This window comes from Phalangium opilio, unplaced genomic scaffold (assembly GCF_054372755.1).
Source record: "Phalangium opilio isolate 3A_F unplaced genomic scaffold, DU_Popi_V2 ptg000002l_1, whole genome shotgun sequence".
Taxonomy (NCBI): Eukaryota; Metazoa; Arthropoda; class Arachnida; order Opiliones; family Phalangiidae; genus Phalangium; species Phalangium opilio.
This window is the reverse complement of record NW_028324144.1, coordinates 9,917,334-9,945,278: the sequence shown is the minus strand read 5'-3', so window position 1 is coordinate 9,945,278 and position 27,945 is coordinate 9,917,334. Positions and strand designations below refer to the sequence as shown.

The 27,945-nt window shown below is 37.3% G+C and overlaps 1 protein-coding gene across 1 annotated transcript in view; it reads right to left on the bottom strand.

Moving 5' to 3' along the window:
* LOC149718738 (DNA (cytosine-5)-methyltransferase 3B-like) overlaps positions 1-27,945 on the bottom strand; it is an 81,007-nt gene that overhangs the window by 6,523 nt on the left and 46,539 nt on the right. Inside the window, exons 12-16 of the mRNA XM_089852159.1 lie at positions 25,360-25,505; positions 24,299-24,389; positions 20,354-20,511; positions 15,362-15,447; positions 1,164-1,242 (exon numbers count right to left, since the gene is read on the bottom strand). Of these exons, the coding sequence (XP_089708285.1) occupies positions 1,164-1,242; positions 15,362-15,447; positions 20,354-20,511; positions 24,299-24,389; positions 25,360-25,505 (560 nt within the window). The remainder of the gene's footprint in view (positions 1-1,163; positions 1,243-15,361; positions 15,448-20,353; positions 20,512-24,298; positions 24,390-25,359; positions 25,506-27,945) is intronic.

Sequence of the window (27,945 nt, the reverse complement as noted above, 5' to 3'; positions counted from 1 at the left end):
AATTACCTTTAGCAATGCTAAAATGATCAAATGCATAACGCTCATTTAACACTATGTTAGCTCTATATAAACCCACATTTATATTAACCGCCAAAACGTTCCAGTCAAACATAACATAGATGGCGATAGCTACCGAACGAGAACGAAACACATGAGGAGCGCGGCAGAAAACGGTGAAAATCGTTATCTATTTAATTAGCAAATAAATAAAAAACCCCAAACATACAAATTCATAAGCATCCGACCCCACAGATAAAAATTCAAGAGTACCCCACCCCGACATTTTAGAGATAAAACTAAACGATAAAATCTCTGGGTTTCTATCAAGTGTATATGGCTCAGTGGTAGAATGTCTGTCTACTGCGTGAGCAACCCGGGTTCGATTACCGGCTGCGATCTGAAAACAATTATAATTAAAATAAATCTCTAACCGAGCCCAGTTACCCCTATGGGTGGGTTGTGGTAATGTAAAGTTCCTTTTAAGTTAAAAGCTGACGATAACGAAAGCGACAACCCCGGCCACTACTACCACTACTACTACAGTAACTACGGCTCGGGTCAAACTAAGAGCCTAACGTATACTACGATGTGGCTAAAAATAAATAAATATTAGAAATTGGTTTTATTATGTCATATTTTGCTGATTTATTACTATTTTGTGCTTACAATCCTTAGTTTTAATACAATTATTTAGAAAATGTTTGGATCTAGTGTTTATTTTACATAGGCCTTAAATTTTTAAGTCAATTTAATTTTTGCTAGCAAAGATAAAATCTTTGCGTTCCCGGGATTTTATTTATTTAAATTCCATCGGGAAAAACCCGAAGTGCGGTAGTGAAAAACTGAAAACATCACAGGTAGAAGCGATAAAGAGTATTTCTATCACGAGGGGCTCTATAATGGGTTACGAGTCGGACTGAAGTAAATACTAACTGTTCTCCATTCCTACTTCTAAAATGAAACCCATCCCTGGTGGTCACAACGCATTCGAAACGTTTTTAGGGACAGATAGCACTATTAAATCTAGTCGCAGACGTAAAAGGTTAATCATGGCAACGAGCAGATTTTAGATAAAATGTATTGGCATATTGGTTGGGATTCATCATCATTTGAAAAACAATTTTTTTTCTTATAATAATAATTTAATACTACTGATTGCTTACCGTTGCTAAACGCTCAAGATTTTCTATTAACGCTGACTGAAGAATGTGATTATTTTCCACAATATGCCTTGGAATCGGGCTAGAAAACACAAATAAACAATTTTAAAGTGATAAGTAAACTAGTTCTGAAAAACGTTTCCGGCTGTTTCAGTTTTGGCCGCGAATTTGTTTCAATTAAGATTAGAGAGTCAAAGTAAGACTAAATATAAAAGACTAAAATGAAAAAAAAAAAAAAAAAAAAACAGTATGATATAGATATAAAATCACAAATTTCAACACTAATTGTAAAACATTGCCGAATGGAGTCACGGTATATTAGTCTGATTTTTTTTGTGTTTTGAGCGCTGTTCTTTGTTTTCAACTTTTCATAATTGCGTTTTATCAGTCGTTTCAATGAAAATATGACTAATTCTGAAGGATGCAATAAAGAATCAACGTTTATGGTGTGATCATAGAATAAAAGAAGTTTCGTTTGAAAATAGAACAAAGACTTTAGTTAGGTGATCACAAAACATGGATTTCATAGATTCTCGCAACTGTATTGGCAAATAACATTCAACCAGGAATACATAGATTTTTCTACTTGAAATCATTAAAGGGTATGGGAATTTACAATTTCATATCATATTTTAGCACGAAAGTGGTATTATATTACACTTTCAAGTCTCTACTTTCAAAATATAAAGTTTTTAATATAATTGAACCAAAGTTTCTATTTTTAAAATCCATTGGAAAATCACGAAAACTCAGTTTCGATATATAAATCATTTCGTCTTGTCAGCTTGTTCGGCTGGTTTATGACATCACTATGACGTTGAGGAAAAAAGCGCGGGAATCCTCTACGCGCGAGCGCCAGCGCGAGGTATAGCGTCTCGAGCTCTGTCCATGCTTTGATAGCGGAGAGAGTGGCACCATCTCGCGTGTGTGACGTCAAAAACAAGAAAACGTTGTAGTTTTTCTTAAAAAGTGGATTTTAAATAATTTCATATGAAGCATTTTCAAATGCATATTGCCAAATAACTAGAAATTGGAGAATTAAAAGCTTGATATTTTTGAATTCACAGTAATTAATTCTATCTTTTGCTATTAGAGGACTGCAAAGGCTTTGGGAGAACTCCAACTCCATAGAAAGCCAAGGGACTCCCTCATTTTTGGTCGGAGTTGGAGTTGGGTAAAATAAATAATTTGGCTTTGGGTGGCTTTGGGAATATTATCACTGAAATGGAACGGAGTCGGGAGGGAGTGGAAATATTTCAAAAACTTATACGGAAGTCGGTCGGGACTGGATTATTGTTGGATTCAAGTGGCTTTGGCTGGTGTTGGCATTTATAGTATCCAAATGGAGTTTATGGCATTGAGAGTCATCCTTATTTTATTCATTCGGAGTTGGGTGGCATTAGTGATATTAGTCAATTTTTCCTCTTTGAATGTCCCACACGGTTGTTTTGGCGTAAGCGGGATGCATGAAGTTCAACTTCATACAGACGACACGTGACGGTCGCGGCTGGTACAGCCCTTCCTCCGCAAAAGAATCACAAATTCATTGCTTTGCGAGAGAAAACGAAACTAAAACTATTTGTTCTTTTTAGGTTCGCGTTCGCGAGTCATAAATTTTTCCGTCGCCTTAGATTAAACTTAAAAAGGGAAGCAATTTTCCAGTTTATAATAAAACAAGTCGGGAAAACCAAAATATTACCTCTCCGTGTCGAGAAGATTATATAAACTTAAGTAACCAATGAAAACGTCGACCTTTTTGCCCTCATCTTTTCCCGCGCTTTGCGCTTCCGCATTTCATCCTTACTCTCAACATTATCTTCCTCCATTTTACATACAAAAATCGAATACTCACAAAAAGAAGCGGCAAAAACCTGCTGGCTCTTTACAACCACTTAATTTGACTTAATATCCAACTTCCAAACACAAATATTTACTTGTAGATAAATTGACAACCTACAAGCAAAGAAAAATTCTCAAGAATGGCTCCCGCAAATTTAAAAGGTCTATTTTCAACTAGGTTTTTTTTAAATTTTTGGTCTAACTGTTATCTACACCTAGATGGTTTTCAGTGAAACAAACAAGGAGCATAAACACAATAATGGAAGCTTCAGTTTTATTTAAAACATGTAAAACAATTATCATCTCTGCAAATAGCTTACACATGTCTTTTTTACCAATGCCTAACCGTTTGGATTTTTCTAAAGCAATCTCGGCACCAAAAAATATTTTTTGATACAAAATAAATGTTTTATATTCTTATTAAGAATAAAACAAGAGGATAAAAAAGATCTGTCCTCTCGTAATTTTTTAAGCTTTTATCAAGATTACTCTATACAACAGTAACAAGGAGTATAAACCCATTAGTGGAAGCAGTATTTTTTTTCCGAAACAATCTCGCTTATGTTTATCCTCTCTAGGCTTCGCTAAATACGTATTTCTCTTACGTAAAATATTAATAGACAGGCAAGGATTCATACCATTAAAGAAGGAGAGCAATATTATCCATATTTTCATTTCATATACAGAGAAAAGAAATTATTATGTTTCTGAGAGGAGCTTCCCATTTTTGTTGTTGTTTTGAAAAATATATCGCAATGCACGGGCCTTAATAGATATAGGAGGCAATGAAGGAAATATATCGCATGCACGGGCCTTGGTAGATGTAGGAGGCAATGATAATCTCTCTCTTTGCACGAGAGGTTTATCTTTAATATTTAAATAAATATAATTATTTTTAATTATTTTAATCTTCAATAATTAACATTAATAATAGTTAAATCGTTTAAAATAAAGTTATACCTATTATCATCTCAAACTTTGCTAATATTGACGTTTAAAGTGAAGGGTACCCCTCTTGCCCGCTTTTTTCAAATTTGGGGTATATATACGATTCGTTTCCATTATAATAGTAAGGAAAAAGCGCAATTGCGAAAACCTTTGGTGGAGATCCCACCTTAGGGAGGCTAGACGTTTCTCGTAACCCTAGCTGATCGCCGCGTATATCCTAAAACCAAACGATGATAATGGAGTAGAAGCCAATGATATAGATTGGTGTCTATGTGGAATAGACTTTGTGGATGGTGGTGTTAGAAGCCAGTGTAAGTGCAGACTGGTGTCAATGTGGGATTGACAAAGAATAGAAGATGGTGGTGGTGGAAGCCAGAAAAGTACCAGACCGGTGTTCATATGGGATGGACGAAGACCAAACATGGTGGTGTGAGAACTCAAGTATAGAATAGCCAAAGGAGAGAAATACAATTTTCCAAATTTCTGTGAACTGTCAATGCGGTCCGGAAATTGGGAACACGTTTGCTCCGATACGCAAACTGCGAACGCGGTCACGTGGGTGTAACAACGGACAGACAGACACACAGACAGACACACACACACACAGACAGACACGGCCGTTACAGAACCTCTCCTGGACTACGTCACACGGAGAGGTAAAAAGTTGAAAACATGCAGTGGGATAACGTTGGAAAACGTTCATAATATATAAGTTCATAATATACCACACGGCCGGCTGGGAAACGTTGGGGTAAATATAAATGAAAATTGGTTAGGTTAAATGCTTTTTTGTGTTTGGATATGGAAAGTTTGTTGGAGCTCTCATTAGCTTTGTCAAGGATTAGAAAACTTGTCGCATATCTCATTGGCTTTGGCAGTGATTGGAAAAATTGTCAAATTTCACATTGGCTTCGGCAGGGATTGGAAAGATTATTGAATTTATCAATTGGCTTTGGCAGGGATTGGAAAGATTTTTAAATCTGTCAATCAGCTTTGGCAGGGATTGGAATTCGTATGAAACTTCACAATTGGCTTTGGCAGGGATTCAAAAATCAAATGAACTTTAGTGTGGCGTTAGGGAGGAGTTGAAAATATAACACTGGCGTTAGGGTGGCAGTGGCGTTTGTGAAAATTTTACCATTGGAGTTGGCAGGCTTTGGGAATGACTTTTTTCATTTTGCAGCCCTCTATTTGCTATATAAATCAGAGGTTTTTCAAACGAAGCTTCTCATACCCTTTAACAGGCCATTTTCTGGGTCTTTCTGCTTGACTTAAAGGGGAGGAAGTGTAGAAATCGTCACCCCTGACGTCATGCTTGAACTTACAAACCGCGTGATATTGACATAGCTAGCGACCTGCGCAGCGATTCGCGCGACCTATGAGCGCCAACCCTAATGTAAACATATTCTCTTGGCATAGATATTTTTTAAATTTTAATTTTTGGACTTGGGAATTTTTGCGATTCGCCTTAAGTAAATGTCTAACTTTTTTGTTTGAGTTTCTTTTTTAATATTATTTTTTTGTTTTTAATGGCTGGGTATACAGGGTGTATCTGAAATGGACGTAGGAGCGAAAGTATTTGGGTTCCTGGGGCCAATATAAGGCGAAACTGTGGTATGACATTTTGCCGTACGCCAAGCCATTTGGAAGTTACTTGAACCTCACACTTGCTATTTTGCATAAATCACAGCATGTTGACTTCGTCTAAAACAGTAGGAATTAAGTTCAAGATTAGGATGATTATTGCAAATTAGTGGTTGCCAGCTAAAACAAAAAAGCCTCAGGCTCATAGCCATAGAGTTTATAGTCAATTTTTAAGGAGTAGAAAGTTGTACAGTTGGTGACTCATAAAGAACATCAATGTAAAACAACATGTTACGATTTAGTGTGTTGAAACAACTGACCGATCGTAACGGTAAACTGACAGCGATTAAGTAGCGTAAACTAATAAGGAACACCGACATTTTGCTTCATTCCTCAAACAATCGAAAGGTTGCATTTAGTTTAAAGATTAGGTTAATGTTGCAACTTATCGAAATCGGTATTCGTGGTAGTCAGGAAGCAGTTGTATTCTACTTCAGAGAATTTGCCAAGTTTGATTTTTCAACTGAAATAGGTTTATCACATCCCAAACAAAATATTTAGCCTTGTCTTAAAAAATTCTTCCACCATTTTCAATTAATTTTAGACATTTAAATAATGAGAAAAACTTAAATAAATGTAGTCGAAATTGTGTGTTTCTAACATACGGTAGCCTAGGCTTAAATACTCTTTAACACACTAGAATGAGAAATACACCACTTCAACAACATAAATATATTTTGTCCTTCATATGTTTTTTATTAATTTAAACCTACGTAATTTAAATACAATAACCGAAATAAAGAGCAACACCATTTTAATTTACAACACTTGCGAAGTTAAAATGTTGATATAAAAATTTATTTTTGAAGATTTTTCTCTCTGTTACATAGTATTTATATTTATTTTTCAACTTTACATAATATTGGTATCGAAAATCGAACTATCTTCTGTCGTGGTATCTAATTCTCTTTTGTTTTGGCAAGTGTCACTGCAACCACATAGGTCCGTGCATTCAAGATTGTTCTTGGTACACCCGCATGCTCTACTTTTACAGCCCTTGGTACAATTACATTTACGAAGCTCTAAAAGAGCTTCTGGTGCTGGAGGCAAAGTACATCTATTTGGACGAAAGGCACCATTGCTGTTAATCCATCCAAACTCAGTCACGGGTGGTAATTTCGGAATTGGTGTATAGGAAGTTTTTAAAACCAAAGTATGAAAATGAGCACGATTTGTGTGGGGAGCTAATGTGGCCCTTGTTGGTGGAAGTTGCCTGCCTTCTTTTCCTGATCTTGAAAACATTTCCCAACGAAGTTCTCTTATAGAATCCGTATTTTTATTTTCACGGTTCTTATAAAGTAAGCACACGTATCTTTCCATTTGCTTATGAATTTCGTCTGAAACATGCTCTGAGGTTGTTCCAAGTAGTGAGAAAGCATTCAAGATGTTTTCGTCGCTGGCAAGAAAAGCCTTGAAGTTTAATTTTGTTCCTTTTGTTGCAAAACACCCTGTGTTATCGCATCCTTTAAAGACGTACCAGCCAATTAACGCCTTGGATTGATTAGGTCCAAGTCGATAATAAATATCACTTATTTTAAATGACTCCTTATTTCTAATCATTGTCGTCTTGGTAGGTATTTGTTCGTAGAATCCAGTTAATAACACCAGAACATCGGTGTCTAGCGAGTGTATATCCAACTTGATATGTTTATTTTTCTTTGCAACATCTAAAGCGTGAAGAATTATTTGTTGGTCCGCTTCTTCTAAGCAATGCCGGCCATGTTGCATTTCTTCCGTTTTGAAGGCTTCATTCAATGGACGATTTGCCGATAGGATATTTTGATATGAAATTATTAAAGTTTTCGTGTTCTCTTTAAAGTGACTCATTAGTTTTTTAGATAGATAAGTAGTTAGCTCTGATTTAGTTTTAGGATGCAAGAGAAAGTTTTTTACGTTGACTATCTTGGTGTTATCGTTCACATGGTAATGTACGGCAATGTTTTTTCCGGCTCTCTTAGTACGTGTTGCGGCTTTGAAAGACCCTTCGATATACTGATCAAATAGTACTCTAACCTCGTCGAATCTAGAAGACAGCGATTCGATTTTCTGCACAAACTTATCAGCAAATAGAAGTGCTGTGGGTATGTCTTTCAAATTGCACATAGCCTGGACGATACACATGGCATCGATAATGATGACAGAAGTCTTGGAAGTAAAATCATCCCAAGCGTGCATTTCTTTTGGAAGTGGCAATTTCAAGACTTCCGAGACGAACTCGTGCTTACTTGTAAGCATGTGCATACTGCCATCAGAATTGAAGTTGGAAGGAGGCAAGACTTGAAATTCATAGTCGCCTATAGCGTCTTTCACGACCAAATCCGGTCTTGCCTTCGCTACAACTAACAGCCTCGATATCAAGTTTCGCTCTTGTTTGAGATTAATTATCTCTCCTTTCACTCTACATCGTGCTACTGCTCCGGATTCTTTGAAAAACTGGAAGTTATTTCTTTTAAGAATATCCCAAAATCCAATTTTACAATCCTCTAATCGCTCTTTAACGAACGTCGTGAGAGCTTCCTTTCCAAGTTTATCTCTGTTAAGCGTGTCATGACACACTTGGGAAGATGGTATAGCGAATGTCAAAAGATTATGAAGATCCTCTACGATAAAGGGATTGCCTTCCTTCGAAATTTCTGCTGCTATTCTAGAAGCATTTTGTACAATTCTGCTGCTTTTACTTCCAAACGCTTCGTGATGTAGGGTTGATGGTGTTTTCGTGCATATTCCTGCCTCTTCTTTGAATTCTTGAACCATAGAGCTCAAAATTGGAGCCACCATGAAATATTTGTCTAGCGCTGGAAGATTCGTGGTTAATCCAACAACGCCACCTCTTATTTTCATTTTCTTATGCTCCTGTTCTATGGCGTGGTCAGGGTCCAAAGAAGTGAACGGGACGTTTCCTTTTGCAATTACGAAGTTTCCTTCATTTAAAAAGTTCCACGATTCGGAATCTTCAGACTTCAGTTCTCGCATATCAGCAAGATAAAGTGGAGCCCATCGAGCGTATTTTTGTTGGTCATGTGCGTGAAAGTAAAGGCACATTTGCTGGAGACTGATCAAATGAAGCTCCCAATTAGAACTGCGAGTAGCATATATGAAATTCAAGAGGTTCAGAACTTGTTGTGCTAAGTTTTGCAAAAATATACCGTTTCCCTTCGTGTTGGTTTGATTTTCCAACTTTTCAAATATACTTAAGCCTCTTAAGGCGTCTTGGGCAGCAGCTACTTCTGATTTCAAAGATCTGGTTTCCTTATCTTGGAAAAAATCTTGAAGAACTTCAACTATCTTATTAGTTTGTTCTTTTTCTTCATTGGACAGTTTATCTTCAACTAATAAACTGTAAACAGACATCAGTGTAATTATATGAGCCTCCAGACCACGATATACGTGCCGACCTTCTAAAATTTGTCGTACAGTTGCGGGCCCGTACACACCGGTCGTCTCCCATGCCGCATCCAAACCACTGCCTTCTATGTATTTTCCCAAGCATTTTAAAGAGGCTATTACGGTGTGAAAGGATCCCAATCGTATTATCCAGTGCTTCTTGTAATCTTTAATTTTGACCGCCCGATCATATAAATCTCCGTCAAGGGTAATTATGGGGCGACAAGCGTTACCCATAACAATACTATTAATTTTCTGAGCGTGAGTAAGAATTGTAAATAAAACAGGGTATTCAGTTGGGCTGCGACTGTAGAGTGGAGCTACAATTCCTACGTTTGTCTTGTAAGCTGATTCTGCGATTCTTGAATGGTACGCAGCCCAAGTAGGTATCTTCTTAGTGTCAGTGTCTGCTATATTTGCAGAATTTCTGGATCCTGCACCCTTCTATTGATCTCCAATCTCGTGGAGAATCGGGCAATCGTTAGCTAACTCGTTAATTTCGTTAGCAGTATCTTCGTATTCTTCGGATGCAGTATTCTCGTAAGCTTGAGATGCAATTACGTTATCGGCAAGGCTTTTCAAAGTTGACGTTGCTAGAAGTAACCATATTTTTGACAACTCCAAACAAGACGAGTAGTCTTCTTTTTCTTCATTTAAGACATTGGTTAGTTTATGGCTTACTACTGGATTAAACGGCTTACTGCATGGAAGGTATTCAATTATGGCAGATTTGGTTTTGGGCAGAGATTTTGTTTCATCTTCGCTAAGAAACTGAATGTTCTTCCCGAGCCCGGGCGCTTCGGCGTTACTTTTCTGTGCAATTAAAAGATCAGCCCCATGAAATGAGCCAGCGTCACTTCCAAAATCTATGTTGTCCGAAGCGAAAATTGGTCTTACACCCGTTTTTACAAATGGGGGTAATAATATGCCGCTGCTTTCATTTTGTGCCTGTGATATGACTAAATCCATTGTTTTATTTGTTATTCGTTGTACAGTTTCGTAGCTTATGGAAAGGTTTAAAGCGTGGAAATGCTCTAAATCTTGCTTTGATCGATTCTTTTGATAGAGAATTAACGCGTTCTCGACAGTTAAAGGCGTTTCGCGTTGCTTCTTAAATCCAGAGTTATTTAATGGTTTATATAAGACTTGCCTTTTCGATTTGTAGCTGGAAACTGCATGTTGAGCCAGATATTTTGATGATGAATAGACTTCTTTGCTTCTTTTACCAGCCATTGAGTGTTTCACGCCAACTATTATCCACTCCATTAATTGCTGAAGCTTCAGTGGGGTTTTGAAGTTTGAAAAAGATCCGTTAAACTGCCAGTCTTCCATTTGAGAGATTTCGCGCCTACAAATTAACGCAGCTTTCATAACAGAAGCCATGTCGTCGTCAGGATCTTCTTTCTCAAAGTGTTCTTGCAAAATTATATTTTTTGCATCGGAATGAAGTACAATTTCTGGCTTAGGGCCCCTCTTTACAAATTCTAATCCTTCTAAATGTTTTTGCAAAACAGACTTAATATGTTGTTTGAAATCCTTATCCGGAAGATACGACACATTTTTCTCATCTAGTAGAGATTTGTACTTTGAGTGAATCGTGCTCATATCTATACTTTCAGGCTTAGTTTCATTTGGTAGAGGCAAGAGGGAGTGTTTAACAATATTGACTATTTCTAGATCGCAAATTGCTGTTTCGATTACCATAACTTTTTTTCTCTCTACCGGTTTCTTAGATAACTCTACATTTCTGGTTTCTTTACGAAGGCAATTCCTATGATATCGCATGTTTTGAGCAAACGCGTCTTTCTCTTCTGTCAGAAAGGCTAACCTTGCTCGTACGGCTTCGTTTTGGCTATAAATCTTGATTTCGAGAAACTTTTTTCCCATATCCCCCGACGTGACACCAAAAGTTTCGGCACTATCTTCACTTGGGTCTTGACAAAATACACACCAATTTTCGTTGAAAGTTGTTCTACTGCGTTTTGGTTCACTTCCAGTAACAGTCGATGCATGTTTTGAATGTTCACCAAAACTTGGTCTCCCTCTTTTCTTCCCTGCAATTACATTCAAAGATGCTTGATGTTGTTTCTCGTAATGTTCAAGGTTCTTCTTGTTGCAAAACATTTTGTAGCACTTTCGGTGGTAGAAACAAGAAATTTCCTCGGATATTTTAGTGTCTTGTAAGCGGTTGAACGATTCCATGTATTTACCGACAGCATACCACCGAGCGGAAAGACTTTTGACGTTATGCATTGACTCAACCGTGGCCTTAGAAAAAGCATCTTCACGATGCTCAGAACATATTACACATATCTTTACTTCAACTTTGGCTTCCGCCATCGCGAAAAAATAGTAGACTGTATAACCAAAAACTGCGGGCGACTCTCCGTACGATGGGAAACGAAAACAAAAACTTACCCTTTAAACTTAGTTTACCATCGGGAATACAATGACCGAAGGTCTGGGAAACAAAATAAGAACTAGGAGTTTTAAACTATAAAAACCAGGGTAGAGGTTGCGGTATAGTGTGAAATCTGTATCATAAACGGACTTTTACTTAGCAAGGCAATAAACTTTAATCTGAGCTTTTTGTCTATGAAGGGATATCCACACTAAGCCTGTGGCTTGTTTACAGGTGGGTCCCTTTACAATGCATAGAGGGGTGGTGGCTAGCCCCTACGCCACAGCTAACCTACAGCGCCCTATACTAACTATTACCGTTAACCTCTGCAAGTTTTGATGGAAAGGAGAAACCGGGTTAGACCGCGGAGGAAAACTTCTTTTAACAAGCGGGGAGAGAACTTGCAAACTCTACGCAGAAGGATTTGTTCCCAGATTTTCACCCGGTGCCACAGTCCGGGATCGAACCCGGGATCCTCTTGCTGCGAGGCGAAAGCGCTAACCGCTTACGCCACCCCACTAAAACGGGCGGAAAACTAAAGGGACAATGACACTTATGAAAAAGGGACTGTGTCACGAATCACGATTCAACCGTTACAATTGTTTGTATTACCCGATCTTACATTATGAGTGTTTTCAGAGAAATTCCATAAATACTGACAAGACCATAACATTAACAGCCCCTCAACCCTGAACGAAAAACATGGATATTGGTGGTATGCATTTAAAATTCACGAGTTTTATAATGGGGTTGGTCTTAATTTCATTATCGTATTTTTAAGTTAATTAAAAAAATATAAAGGATAAAATATATTTGTGTTGTTGAAGTGGTGTATTTCTTATTCTAGTGTGTTAAAGAGTATTTAAGCCTAGGCTACCGTATGTAAGAAACACACCATTTCGACTACATTTATTTAAATATTTGTCATTATTTAAATGTCTAAAATTAATTGAAAATGGTGGAAGAATTTTTTAAGACAAGGCTAAATATTTTGTTTGGGATGTGATAAACCAATTTCAGTTGAAAAATCAAACTTGGCAAATTCTCTGAAGTAGCGCCGCTAACGTTACGTTCGCAACCTGACTACGAGTGCAATAGCGTTGCTAGGGTTTGAAATTTTGGGGGCTTAATCTTATTATTCGTATATTAAAGATATACAAACTTTTATTGATAAAGAGTACGGAACCGAGTTATTGACTATGAGACAATTGTGGATGAAAGAATTTCACTCGTCTTTAGTAAGTTTAAGTTTTCGTTTGCTTTTAGTCCCCACTACTGTTTGATATTGAAATTCATATCTACAAAGATGAAACTTAACGCACTTTTCATTATAATTTTTATACACTATATTGTTAAAGAATTTTAGGGGGCTACGAGCAATTTTTTGGTATAGTTTACAGATTACTTTGAAATTTGGGGGCGATATAGCCCCCATAAAAGGCCTAGCGACGCCACTGCGAGAGTGTCGCTTAACACTTTTAAGAGTGGATCATCTAACACGTTTAGCAGTGCTTTATGAATGTACAATACAGTCGGATTACCAATTTCCTTGTTAATTTTATTTAAAGGATAAAAATATATTATTTCATGAATATCATCTTTAAAAAAGGTTTAACAATTACGTTTTCCAATAATTTTTTACTGCTCGGATTGACTTTAATATTAAAACATTAATGAAAAAGAAAGACCTTTTTTAAGAAACCCGCAGTATAGTATAATTTTACATGTTTAATTTCAAAACGGTGTTTTAATAGTGTTATTGTACACCGAATTTACACATTAATTTGGCCCCTAAAAACTCAAGGTAATAAAACTCTCTTTTGGGTGTTTTTACGGTGTTTACACCATTTTAACACTATTTTTAACACTTCCATTTCTTAGAGTGTACCACAGTTTCGCCTTATATTGGCCCCAGGAACCCAAATACTTTCGCTCCTACGTCCATTTCAGATACACCCTGTATATTGACAACAGGAGAAGTTTTTTGTGTAAGCGTATGAGTTATTTAGAGACCTTGCGAGAGGAGGATTTATTTTCTTGTTTGATTTATTAGGTGTCATTTTTTCCTGTTGTTTTCTTAAATTTTTTTTTGTTCCTATACATGTGAACAGCCAATGATACGCGAGGAAGGAGTAGCGGGCTGTTAAACAAATTTTTAAGCCCTTCCCCTTACTTTCAATCAGTAATTAGAAGGGGGTCTATGGACTCATAGAGATTCCAAGAAGAAGAAATCTATGTATTCCTCATTCAACATATATCCATAAACGCTCACTGCTCAAAATCATTCATTATTGATCACAAAACATGGATTTTCTAGATTTTCGCAACTGCATTCAGGCCTGGATCGCCCATAAGGCAGACCGGGCAGCTGCCCAGGGCCCCGCTAAATATCAAAGGCCCCGGGCCGTTTCAGAATTGCAAAATTTTTCCTTTCAACTTATTTTAATAAATCGAACTGTTCGAGAATTCAAATTATGCGGCCTTTACACTCTCAATATTTTACACAAGTTAAACGGGGGGGGGGGCATCTATAAAACACATCATCCAAAATTTTTCGTTTGTTGTGCAAATTAAAATCCAGCATTATGTTGAGTGGCCAATATTTAGAAAAAAAAACCTTAAAACTTTATTGGACAAGTATATTGATTAAATTCCACATGATATTTTCAATTATATTGAATTTATTTTTGTCTCAAAAAAAATTGTTGATGTTGAGTCCATAAACCGGGTACAATTTTACTGTCCAAACATTACATATAAGGTGAATACGCTGAATAATTGGCACAAGAAACGTAGGGCTAGCTAGTTGTTTAAGTTACAGAGTATAAATAAAATGTTATCCAGACTAACATTAGTGCAAAGTTCAAATATAATGCCGCAATATTTTTTTTTTGGAAATTGAACATCATTTGCGGTAAATTTTGGACAATATTTGCGTAAAAATATCTGAATGAGTTTTTATCGCGCAAAATGTTATTAAAACAGTTGAACAATATTTCGCTTTCGAATAACATTAAAGTTTGTGTATTTGACGCTTTATGTGTAATGTTTGGACAATAAAATTGTACCCAGTCTATGGACTCAACATCAACAATTTTACTGTGATCAAAATATATTCAATTTAATTGAATATATCATATTGAATTTAACATATTGAATTTAATCAATATAATTGTCCAATAAAGTTATAAGGTTTTTTCTAAATAATGAGCTTTAAACATCTTGATGGATATTGAATTGCACAATTAGTGAAAAGTCTTGGGAATAATTTTTAAGATGATTAATTTTATAGATGTTCCCCATTTAATTTGCGCAAAACAATGAGCGTGTAAAGGCCACATAAAAACTTTCCCAAGAACGAGAATTATAAGCGTTCGTGAATGGTCATAACCCATGCAGACGATGCGCTAGAAGTTTTGTGAAGCGGGAATGCGTATTGTGGGTAGAACCAAAATATAAGCTGAACATTCTGATATAAAGTCCTCGAGCCTCGAAGATTTTGTCAATGACTTGGAAATTAATGACTACATATTGAATTTTTAACCTATACTAAAAAATCAGGGGCCTCGCGTTAGCAATCTGCCCTAGGCCCCGCATTGGCTAGATCCAGGCCTGACTGCATTGACGAATAACATTCAACATATATCCATAATGTCTATATTCTCGTGAACTCTTTGTAGTTCTTTATATAGACAATAAATAACTATTTCATAACCGTTCACTGCTCAAAATAATTATCTTAACACCTTTGAGACACCATTAAGTTTGAGTCAATATCAAATTTGAATTTCGGTTTAATGGTCACGTGGTAAGTCTTAACAGGCAAAACACGATAAAATCAAACATTTACTTTACAATGGTTGTTGCATTCATATTAACTTCTTGTTTTTTCAAGCTTTCATGCAAAGTTCCAAAATTTTCAGAAATTATCAATATGTAATGTGTTGTGCACAGTAGCCATATTTATCTTTAAAAAAACACTTACACGTGTAGGGTTGGAATATTGCCCCAAAAGAGGCGCGCCCGATTCATTGGCGAAAAGTGTACAGCATCCACGAGTGTAGGTTCGCACTGTTAAATAAAAATATAATGTAAGAAGGTTGCACTGTTTGTTAATCTATGAAACGATCACGAAATTAAAAATATAATAAGATGTAATAAGCAAATAAAACTCTCAAGAGTCGTGACCTACCTACCAACTTAATTACCAGAATATGCATGCAACTATCGCTTTTTATTGATAACCGACAATAGGGGCGTTCAAATTTGAAATAATGAATTATTCAAGCGTTAAAAAGAGTTCCATTGACAACTCGATTGGTCTGTAAATATTGTACCCTCTCGTTACACCTCAACAATATTCTTAGTTATTCAGAATGATTGTTAAAGTTTCTCAATACTATCATTAATTGTCTCTAGTCGCAGCCAAGAATGGAACTTGCCCGATCAGAAATATAACAACGGCAATCCAATTGCGGTCGTGACACCTGGTTCTATCATAGAGCATATGCAATAGAAGATTAGAAAGTTGCCGAACTCAGCTTTCTTTAAATTTTTTGGAACTACTTCCGGCACTCGGTTTCTTGGTTCACACGTGGTTAACTTTGTCTCAATATCGATCCCCGCCTTCATAGAGAATGTACAGTAAAGGAGACGACATTCTCAACCAATAATTATACTTTTGAAACAGAAGTCAATCAGTCAATGAGAAAAACCCAGAAATGAATAGTACAATTTGGCATTGGTAAAGGTTAAATTCAATTGTCTACTCCTCAGTTGTTTATCCTCTATGGTTCTATTGAAGTACCTAATATTATTCATTTCAATGTGTTTTTATCATTCAGCTCACTCTGAACCGTTAAGACCTCCTCTATAAGGACTGGGACCAACACCATTTTTTTCTAGGGCCTAGGTTGTCTTCAATAGATCTATCTCAGTTTTTACGTCAGTGCCTAGGTGAAACGTCACAGGCTTAGCGTTAGCAGTGGGCGGCCATGTTTGGTACCGCTTTAGTTTTATGGGCAAATAGCATGGGTGACGTCACAATAAGGCTTCTGAGATATCTCTATTATACAGTGTGGAAATGATCAAACCAACACCTTCCTTTATGGAGAACCCCCCAATACTGCCAAAGGATGACGTCACTATGATAAATTTTAGACGTCTTATACAGCAGGATGTAAATAAAAACGTTCTGGACTTCAGGTAGGGCTGTCGCTGTCGCTCATTCATGAAATCCCGTACGCTACCCGCGAAATCCAACTTAAGAAATCCGAAACCAATGCTGATTTCAAAATCGCATAAAAAAATCCGAAATCCGCAACGAAATCACAAAATCAGTAAAAAAAAAAATCACAAAATCAACAAACAATTCACGAAATCCAAAATCCGAGGAAACCAGGGGAAAAATTTTCAAAATCCGAGGAAACCAGGGGGAAAATTTTCAAAATCCGAGGAAACCAGGGGGAAAATTTTCAAAATCCGAGGAAACCAGGGGGAAAATTTTCAAAATCCGAGGATATCAGGGGGAAAATTTTCAAAATCCGAGGATATCAGGGGGAAAATTTTCAAAATCCGAGGAAATCAGGGGGAAAATTTTCAAAATCCGAGGAAATCAGGGGGAAAATTTTCAAAATCCGAGGAAATCAGGGGGAAAATTTTCAAAATCCGAGGAAATCAGGGGGAAAATTTTCAAAATCCGAGGAAATCAGGGGGAAAATTTTCAAAATCCGAGGAAATCAGGGGGAAAATTTTCAAAATCCGAGGAAATCAGGGGGAAAATTTTCAAAATCCGAGGAAATCAGGGGGAAAATTTTCAAAATCCGAGGAAATCAGGGGGAAAATTTTCAAAATCCGAGGAAATCAGGGGGAAAATTTTCAAAATCCGAGGAAATCAGGGGGAAAATTTTCAAAATCCGAGGAAATCAGGGGGAAAATTTTCAAAATCCGAGGAAATCAGGGGGAAAATTTTCAAAATCCGAGGAAATCAGGGGGAAAATTTTCAAAATCCGAGGAAATCAGGGGGAAAATTTTCAAAATCCGAGGAAATCAGGGGGAAAATTTTCAAAATCCGAGGAAATCAGGGGGAAAATTTTCAAAATCCGAGGAAATCAGGGGGAAAATTTTCAAAATCCGAGGAAATCGGGGGGAAAATTTTCAAAATCCGAGGAAATCGGGGGGAAAATTTTCAAAATCCGAGGAAATCGGGGGGAAAATTTTCAAAATCCGAGGAAATCAGGGGGAAAATTTTCAAAATCCGAGGAAATCAGGGGGAAAATTTTCAAAATCCGAGGAAATCAGGGGGAAAATTTTCAAAATCCGAGGAAATCAGGGGGAAAATTTTCAAAATCCGAGGAAATCAGGGGGAAAATTTTCAAAATCCGAGGAAATCAGGGGGAAAATTTTCAAAATCCGAGGAAATCAGGGGGAAAATTTTCAAAATCCGAGGAAATCAGGGGGAAAATTTTCAAAATCCGAGGAAATCAGGGGGAAAATTTTCAAAATCCGAGGAAATCAGGGGGAAAATTTTCAAAATCCGAGGAAATCAGGGGGAAAATTTTCAAAATCCGAGGAAATCAGGGGGAAAATTTTCAAAATCCGAGGAAATCAGGGAAAAAATTTTTCAAAATCCGAGTAAATCAGGGGAAAAATTTTTCAAAATCCGAGTAAATCAGGGGAAAAATCGCAAAATCCGAGTAAATCAGGGGAAAAATCGCAAAATCCGAGTAAATCAGGGGAAAAATCGCAAAATCCGAGTAAATCAGGGGAAAAATCGCAAAATCCGAGTAAATCAGGGGAAAAATCGCAAAATCCGAGTAAATCAGGGGAAAAATCGCAAAATCCGAGTAAATCAGGGGAAAAAATCGCAAAATCCGAGTAAATCAGGGGAAAAAATCGCAAAATCCGAGTAAATCAGGGGAAAAAAAATCGCAAAATCCGAGTAAATCAGGGGAAAAAATCGCAAAATCCGAGTAAATCAGGGGAAAAAAAATCGCAAAATCCGAGTAAATCAGGGGAAAAAATCGCAAAATCCGAGTAAATCAGGGGAAAAAATCGCAAAATCCGAGTAAATCAGGGGAAAAAATCGCAAAATCCGAGTAAATCAGGGGAAAAATCGCAAAATCCGAGTAAATCAGGGGAAAAATCGCAAAATCCGAGTAAATCAGGGGAAAAATCGCAAAATCCGAGTAAATCAGGGGAAAAATCGCAAAATCCGAGTAAATCAGGGGAAAAATCGCAAAATCCGAGTAAATCAGGGGAAAAATAGCAAAATCCGAGTAAATCAGGGGAAAAATCGCAAAATCCGAGTAAATCAGGGGAAAAATCGCAAAATCCGAGTAAATCGGGGGAAAAATCGCAAAATCCGAGTAAATCGGGGGAAAAATCGCAAAATCCGAGTAAATCGGGGGAAAAATCGCAAAATCCGAGTAAATCGGGGGAAAAATCGCAAAATCCGAGTAAATCGGGGGAAAAAATCGCAAAATCCGAGTAAATCGGGGGAAAAATCGCAAAATCCGAGTAAATCGGGGGAAAAAATCGCAAAATCCGAGTAAATCGGGGAAAAAAATCGCAAAATCCGAGGAAATCACGGGAAAAATAGTAAAATCCGAGGAAATCACGGGAGAAATAGTAAAATCCGAGGAAATCACGGGGAAAATAGCAAAATCCGAGGAAATCACGGGGAAAAAAATCGAAAATCCGACGAAATCACGGGGAAAAAATCGAAAATCCGACGAAATCCAGTGGAAAAAATCGAAAATCCGACGAAATCCAGGGGAAAAAATCGAAAATCCGACGAAATCACGGGGAAAAAATCGAAAATCCGACGAAATCACGGGGAAAAAAAATCGCAAAATCCGACCGAATCACGGGAAAAATCGCAAAATACGACCGAATCACGGGTAAAATGAAATCGATTGGATTTTATCGAATTTTGAAATCAAACAAATCCGAGGAAATAAAACGAAATCCCATACACTTTTTTCAAAACATCGGACCCCTCGGCGAATACTCGAATGAGGGTATTGTGTATCAGGTTCTCTCTGACGAACGTCTCATCTCGAGTGTTCATAAAACTTAATATCCCAAGGCCGCGGCGAGTACACGTTAGTTGAACAACCAAAGTTTTTATTTCCTAACATCTCTTTTCAGCGCCAAACTAACGTGTGCCGCGGAAAGCTGGGTCTCACCAAGAAGGGATATCTAGTTTACTAGGGAGAAGTTATAAGTTGCGTAAGTATTCGCTCGCCATAGTCCCAGTCCCCCTTTCAAAGTACAAGGGAGGACTAAAAAGAAGGCCGGGTTATTTCGCTTGTCTTCAATTGGAAAATACGTAATTTTCGTCATTGGCGTCGCGCTGACGTGAGTTTTCAAGAAAAATGACATGGTGGTTGTAATTTAGAGCGGGAATTTACTCAGGACCTACGTTTCGTCTGGAGATAAAGCTAGAAATTTGGCGAATTAATCCCTTCTCCCTAGTAAACTAGATATCACTTTTTGGTCACACAAAGAAGAAATATACCTATAAGAAGACCTAAATCGCTGCCGGTATATTTTGTCTTACTCTATGTTTTCCACCGTCTTATCTCTTTTACCTTTTCGTTTTCCACCATCTTATCTCTTTTACCTTTTTGTTAAGTCTTGGTTTGGTTTTTTGGACTCACGAATTCTTAATAATAATACACTTTATTCGATTTAGAAATAATTATAGAACGATTTTCACGTAGACACATATTCCAAATCCATAAAGTTAGGAAGGCGCAGAGCAATGACGGACATGAAAGGGGTGGGGCTTAATTGTCCACAGACACAGGCGTAAGAGTAGGAGCCTAAAATCTCGCTAATTATGCCTTCTTATGGTATATTTCTTCTTAACGCAAGTCAAAGATCGATTGATTCCGAGGAAAAATCCAAATGACGTTTAAACATTTACCTTCGAATTTGAAAGTAACGAAAAAACAAAAAACATTAGCTTTACCTCGAAGAAATTTGAGATGTCTTTCTTAAACTCCGTGGGCATGGAGGCGACATTTTCATACAGCCAATAAAATTTTCGACCAGTTCTTTTGTTTTCTTCTCTAATAGCCCTAAAGATTTTGTAAAAGTAGAAAAACAGTGGACCGGTCCCGTTCGAATCTAAAAGGAAAACAGTTTTTTTTCATTATTGACGCAACCTAAAATAAGAAGCGTATTAAAGGGAGAATAATTCATAATTTAATCTTTTTCATCGAATAATCCATCTCTCTAGGTATGGTTCTTCGAACTGAAAAAAAAACCTTTTAGGGTCCAATACTATTAAAACCTTAAATATACAAATATCAATAAAGTTGAATGGAATCTACATTTCATTCATTTGTCAGTCATTCCTCGTACATATAATAAATTTTCCTTACTACCAGTCACTTCAAAAACATTCAAAGAACAACCATCGAATTATATATTTCCGTTATATTGTATAAATATTTATTTTACGGTCTTGTTCTTTTATTGCCTAGAATGTGTGTTATGTTTAGCTGTTGAACAACCGTGTTAGAAATCATACCACACATGCTGGGCAATGAAAAAATGTATATTGATACAATCTCTTTTTGTGGCCAAAATGTGCAAGCCGCCATTGTGATGATAATGGGTGGTTAAACCAGGTATAGCACTTTTTTTCAGGTAAAAACCTTTTCGCCACGGTTTTTATTTCACTTTGTTTAAAATTTAAAAAAAAAATTGATTTTGAAATGGAAATAAAACGTCGAAAACTCTAGCGTACCGCTGTAGAATTTGCTATCCGTTTTGTAGGCGGTTTATTGTCGGTATAGACGGTTAGTTGTCCGAATCGATTAATTGATGGTAAACGTTTTGAAACCGTCTTTAAGTCGGATATTCGTCTCAAATCCCGACGTGGAATTCCCAGCAGCAAAAAACAATAGGGGCGATAACAATCTGATAAATCGGCCCGATTGAGTTATCGGACTACCGGTCCATAATACTTCATGTTCAAGCCATTGAAAATAAAGTCAATGAGCACTCGGATAAGATTAATGCGGCCCTCAAGCCGACTCAAAACTAACTAGTCGAGTAGCAGTTATGCGCATCGCAAAATTGACTAATATATATTTTGTTGCATGGAATTTGAGTGGCGCGTCAGTCACAGCCCACCACAACACCGACTTGAAACAGAGTAGGCAATTGTTTTCCGGGACTTGAAACCGAGTTGGCAATAATGTGAATGCATTTTGGTCGAACGTCATTTTACCGACATCAAACTGAGTAAAGATTTGATTTCCTAGCGTCGTGATTTTAATTGATTTTCAGCAATTAGATTCGAAATCGAGTAAATCGCCTCGAAATCTGGAAAAGGCCTACCAGAATAGATTTAAATTTAGAAGTAGGAATGGAGAACAGACAAATCTGGGCGAACGTCAAAGTCCCGGACCCCTTCCACGGAAAGGCGGGTCATAGCGACAGAGGTGAAAAGAAATTTTCGCCGTTCCCATCAGCAACGCATTCAAAACGTAGTTTAAGTGAGCCAATAAGATAATTTAAAATTTTCGATACGTGTTGGAGGGAGGGGCTCTATACTGGGCTACGAGTCGGACTGAAGTAAATACTAACCGTTCCCCATTCCTACTTCTAAAATTAGGTCTATCGCTGGGCCTACATAAAGAAATATCCCGCTCATCGCCTGTCGCCCGATTTGACTCGAATATTCGACTTTAGGTGGTTTTAAAACCTTTACCGACAGTTAACCGAATCCGACAGCTAACACTCTTTACAGACAATAAACCGACCACAACATGGATAAGAAATGCTACTGGGATCTAGTGTAGGCCTCTTTCGCGATTGTCTGGAAATTGAGTATATAAGGCAGCCGATTCTTAGTAAGTGATAACAGAGAGTGCATTGGCGTGGATCTTTGGTGGAATCCCTCCATTTGGACGTTCTGCGTTTCTCGTAACCCTAACCGATCGCCGCGTATATATTAGCTCAACGATGATAATGGAGTGGAAGCCGATATTATAAATTGGTAATTATGTGGAATGAACTAAGAACATAAGATGGTGTCTAGAAGTCATTAAGTGCAAACTGGTGTCGAAGTGGAATAGACAAAGACCAAAAGATGGTGTTTAGAAGCCAGTTTTGCTCCAACTTGCAAACTGAGAAAGCACCGACCGAGGTGTACCAACAGACTGACAGACAGACACGTCGAGAATAGAACCTCTCCGTGACAAACGTCACTCGGAGAGGTAAAAGCAAACATATTTAGCCGGTTTTCGACTCCCAGTTAACTAGTTATTTTTTAGTCGGTTTAGAGACGCTAATGCCCTATTTCGACTGTAGCTCAACCGAATAATTTCGAGTCGGCTTGAAGGCCGCTTTATGATAACTCTATTGGGCCCTTGATCGGGTTTGTTGTATGCCCGACTAGTTTTTGCTACTGGGGTAATTGTATAGGCTTACGAAGTAGGTTTCATGCTGTATATAAATACGGCATCAAATGCTATACATTCTGAGCTGTACCCCAAAAAATTGAATTTCGCCGTAGACCTTTTATGAGGTGACCTTTCTTTCAACTGGAAATTTCTAAGCCTATACGACACCGAACTTCAAAATATCTTTTATTATAGAAACTAATTATGAAAATCGGTCATCTCTGAAAATATTTCACGTCATGTGGCTCTTTTTATAGCTTAATTTGCCCTTATTTAGTCACTTTTTGTTTACTGTTTTTAAATTAATTAGTCGCTTATTCAACTAAAATTGAGCGTGTGCGTTAGTATCAGCCCTGTATTAGCTGTTGCCTGTTGGAAGACCTATAATAACACGAATGACAAATACAAAGCCTTAGTATTTCTAATTAACACTATTATTTTCCTCGTGGAAAGGTTTTTGCCGGTTTTTAGCCACATTGTAGGATACGATGAGGCTCTTAGTTTGACCCGAGCCGTAGTAGTAGTAGTGGCCGAGGTTATCGCTTTCTTTATCGTTAGATTTTGGCTTAAAGGGACTCCAAAGAAGGCATCGGCGGGTGGGTAAAAATTATTTGAAATACGTCACAGACATCACGTGATGCCAAGATACAAAGACTCCTCATGGAGTGGAACTGGACATCTAGTCCTTGTTTTTCGCGAGATTGCAGCGCCAATTCCATGAAGTGGTGGTTTTCGAAATAAAACGAACTAAGCTTCTTTGAACCACGCCTCTCCTTCGTCACGTGCCTCTTACGTATTTCAAATAATTTTTACCCACCCGCCGATGCCTTCTTTACTGTCCCTTTAAAAGGAACTCTATAGTACCTCAACCCACCAATAGGGGTAACTGAGCTCAGTTAGAGATTTTATTTTAAATAAAACTTTTCCACATCGCACCCGGGAATTGAACCCGGGTCGTTGGCGCAGTACACAGACATTCTACCACTGAGCCATATAGACTTAATGAAACCCGACTTTTTATAGTTTAGTTTTATGTCTAAAATGTCTGGGATGGGGGGAGGGTACCTCTCTATCTGTGGGGTCGGATACTTTTGAATTTTTATCTGTGGGGTCGGACACTTCTGATTTTTTTTTTTTAGGGTCTTTGAAATTTTTTTTATTTGTGTGCTAATTAAATAGATAACGATGTGGCTGCTATTAAGAGCCCTTGGGTCAACTTGTTTTATCACTTTTTGCCAGATGTGGGTTAAACGGTTTATAACAGAAGTTTGTTTTTCTTTAAATGTTTTTTAAATGATTGGTAGTGAAGAAAATTCATTATATGTATGAGGATGATAGACAAATTATTGAAATGTAGTTGCAAATCAACAATATTGATATTTCTACCTTTATGCCTTTAATAGTAGTTGACCCTATAAGTTTTTTTTTTCAGATTGATGAACTATTTTTGTTGAAATGTTAAATTAAACAATACAATATATATATATATATATTCTTACCAAACAGTCCTTTCCTGTTGGGATTGGCCCGCGAAAGGTCATTGCAAGGCGATCCACCTATAAGTATGTCTATAGGTCCAATATCAGTTATCTATATGTATAACACAAACAATATGAATCAATTATAATTATTTTTTTATAATTATTAAATTATAGTTTTTAAAAGTATAATGTGGAAAATCAAGTGCTTTTTTTATCGATTCTTCTTCTATGTATAAGACCAGTCTGCATAGTGAAACATTCAGGAAATATCTCCGAATGATTTTAAAATTAAAATGAATTTCAGATTTTAGGGATAATTTGAAATAAGGGCCTCCGACCAATCGCGTTTTTGTCAACAAAATTGTTATCAAATCCCGCGATAAATTTCATTCGACACGAAGCGTGCCACGAGAATTTTGTTAAAAAAAAACGCAGCGCGTTATGCGATTGGTCGGAGGGCCTTAATTCAAATTATCCTTAAAATCTGAAACTAAATTAATGTTAAAATCATTCTGAGATAATTCCTGAATGTTTCACTATGCAGACTGGTCTTATAGGGTGTTTCCGCGAGAGTAAAAAGGGAGAAGAAATAGGGGGCGAAAACCGGTTTTCAGGGGATGTCAACATGGCATCCTAACGTGGCCAGAGCGAGCAGCCGGCAAGGGGAGAGGAAAGGGGGTAGGTAACTTGACGTCACGCGCAAAGACCCTATACTTAGACGAAAAATCGATAAAAATCACTTCATTTTGTACTTCACCCTCCCTTTAATTAATTTTAGGACTGAATCACTTTCCGAAGAAAATTGATGATTTTACAGATAGGTTCAGGACTTTACTAATAATAAAGCTCACTGAACAAATACTAGTCATCTTGTTCTATTTAATTTTACTAGAACAAATCTACAGGTGGCGTATCTTTTTTATATAATTTTGGTCATTTTAGTGTTGCAAATTATTTTGCGACTTTGTTCTGCGATAGGTTTTTCACCGGTTTTCTCAAATACAAATCGGTTTGAAAGGTAGATGGGGCACGAAAGAGGCACATGCAACTAATGTTCTATTATTTCATTGTCAACTTACCACAGCATCTTTGAAGTTTTTCACGTCCCCAAGATAATGAATTTTTTTAGGCAGTTTCATTTTTGAAACTGTTATTGCGTCTTCATCGATTTCGTAAGCGTAGTATTTTTTAACTTTTATATTCAGTTCATCTAATACTACTCTTCCTAAAATGAAAATTAAAACTCAATTTATTTTAAATACTCAAATATTAAACAATGCAAGTCTACTGTTTCAAACAGGAAGAGAAAATTATGACCGTAAGTAAAGACTTTATCGGCCTAGGGCCTAGCCAACTTTTTACTTAACCAGATAAATGAAAAAATGGATCGCCCATAAAAAACGTTTTGTCGCAAAATATGAGTCAATTCTTAAAACTACCATTTAAACGATATCATTAGTTCTAGAACTAAATTTAACTAATCGAACTGAGACAAAAGATTTAGCTGTCTGAAATGGCCTTAAACAACCAACAGAGAGAACCGGTATATAACCATTGAACAGAATTCCATTGGAACGAAATTCCATTGGACCGAAATAAAAAATAAGTTGTTCTAATTGACCGAAGCTAGCCGGCTGTTCCCAATGGACCTAATTCCCATTGAGCAGACTTCCCATTCCTGTTGGACAGAAGTCTCGTTGGAGCGAATTTCCCATTGGCGCGATTTCGCATTTTATCGTATTCCCATTGAGCAGACTTCCCATTCCTGTTGGACAGAAGTCTCGTTGGAGCGAATTTCCCATTGGTGCGATTTCGCATTTTATAATTAATTAAGGTCGTTGAAAAATAAACATGGGCCTTTTCCAAAATATTCTTATTTTCTAGGTTGGCCTAGGGTTAGCTTAGGTTAGGTTAGGTTAGGTTAGGTTTGGTTAGGTTAGGTTAGGTTAGGAGGGTTTGGTTAGGTTTGTTTGGTTTGGTTTGGTTTGGTTAGGTTAGGTTAGGTTAGGTTAGGTTAGGTTAGGTTTGGTTTGGTTTGGTTTGGTTTGGTTTGGTTAGGTTTGGTTAGGTTTGCTTAGGTTAGGTTTGCTTAGGTTAGGTTTTCTTAGGTTAGGTTTGCTTAGGTTAGGTTTGCTTAGGTTAGGTTAGGTTAGGTTAGGTTAGGTTTGCTTAGGTTAGGTTAGGTTAGGTTAGGTTTGCTTAGGTTAGGTTTGGTTTGGTTAGGTTAGGTTAGGTTAGGTTAGGTTTGGTTAGGTTTGCTTAGGTTAGGTTAGGTTAGGTTAGGTTAGGTTAGGTTTGGTTTGGTTTGGTTAGGTTTGGTTAGGTTAGGTTAGGTTTGGTTAGGTTAGGTTAGGTTAGGTTAGGTTAGGTTTGGTTAGGTTAGGTTAGGTTAGGTTAGGTTAGGTTAGGTTAGGTTAGGTTAGGTTTGGTTTGGTTACGTTTGGTTTGGTTAGTTTTGGTTAGGTTTGGTTAGGTTTTTTAGGTTTGGTTAGGTTCGGTGTGTGGAATCGGATATAGACGAATTCATTTATTCCATAAATAAGCCGGAATCGTCGTTAACAGCAGCTTCAAGCTTGGGCCAAAAAGCGACGCCAGTCATCGTTCACTACCTCTAGCGTTGGCTCTTGGCAGAACCAGAATGGCTGCTTGCCCCTTGTACGGTTGGATTCTCTTCTTGTACTTAATGTTTTCATTCACATGACCAATCTGTCGAATGGGATTTCCGACCGAAGGGGATTTCTGTCGAATGGGACTTTCGGCCGAATGGGATTTCTGTCGAATGGGATTTCCGACCGAATGGGATTTCTGTCGAATGGGATTTCTGTCGAATGGGATTTCTGTCGAATGGGGTTTTCGGCCGAATGGGATTTCTGTCGAATGGGATTTTCGGCCGAATGGGATTTCTGTCGAATGAAATTCTGCCCAACGGATTCTATCCAATGGGATATAAGCAGAGAACCAACCCACAACCTAATTATGACACATAAAGTGAATTTATCATGGAGCTCGAAGAAGGAGCTTTAATTCCTACTCATAATTAAGTAAAACTTCAGCCTTTATGAAAACTTTCCCTCTCTCTCGACAAACTGTTCATTAATAAGCAGTCCCAATATTGGGTGTCATCAGGGATAGATTTAATTTTAGAAGTAGGAATGGAGAACAGAGTAATGGGACGGAGAGGAATGAAAGAAGAGGCGGGTCATAGCGACAGATGTAAAAAGGAATTACGTATTTTTCGTCGTCCCCGTCAGCAACGTCATCAAAACATAGTTTAAGCTAAGACCATTAAACACAGATGGACTAGAATGATAAGCTAAAACCCCTATCTTCAAAATTCAGCGCGTATCGTCGCCCCTCTTGGGAGACTCCCGAAACTGTTCAAGGCATAGATCTTGTTGTGACCTTTATTATGTCGTCTGCTCTGTCGAATTTTTATGATTGTACGGTCTAGGCACGGTTAGGTTTTTCCTCTCCGCTTTTTCGCCTTTTATGTTCGTTTTTTTATAAGATGCCAAGCAAAAGGTGCGCTTTCGGAGTTTGTAAAAATGATCATCGTTATTCTGATAAATCCCATATCTTCAAAATACCAAACCCCAAATATCAACTTTCTAATAGTAATTCTTACTTACAATTAACTAAACACTTTCGCTAACTTATTTACTTTC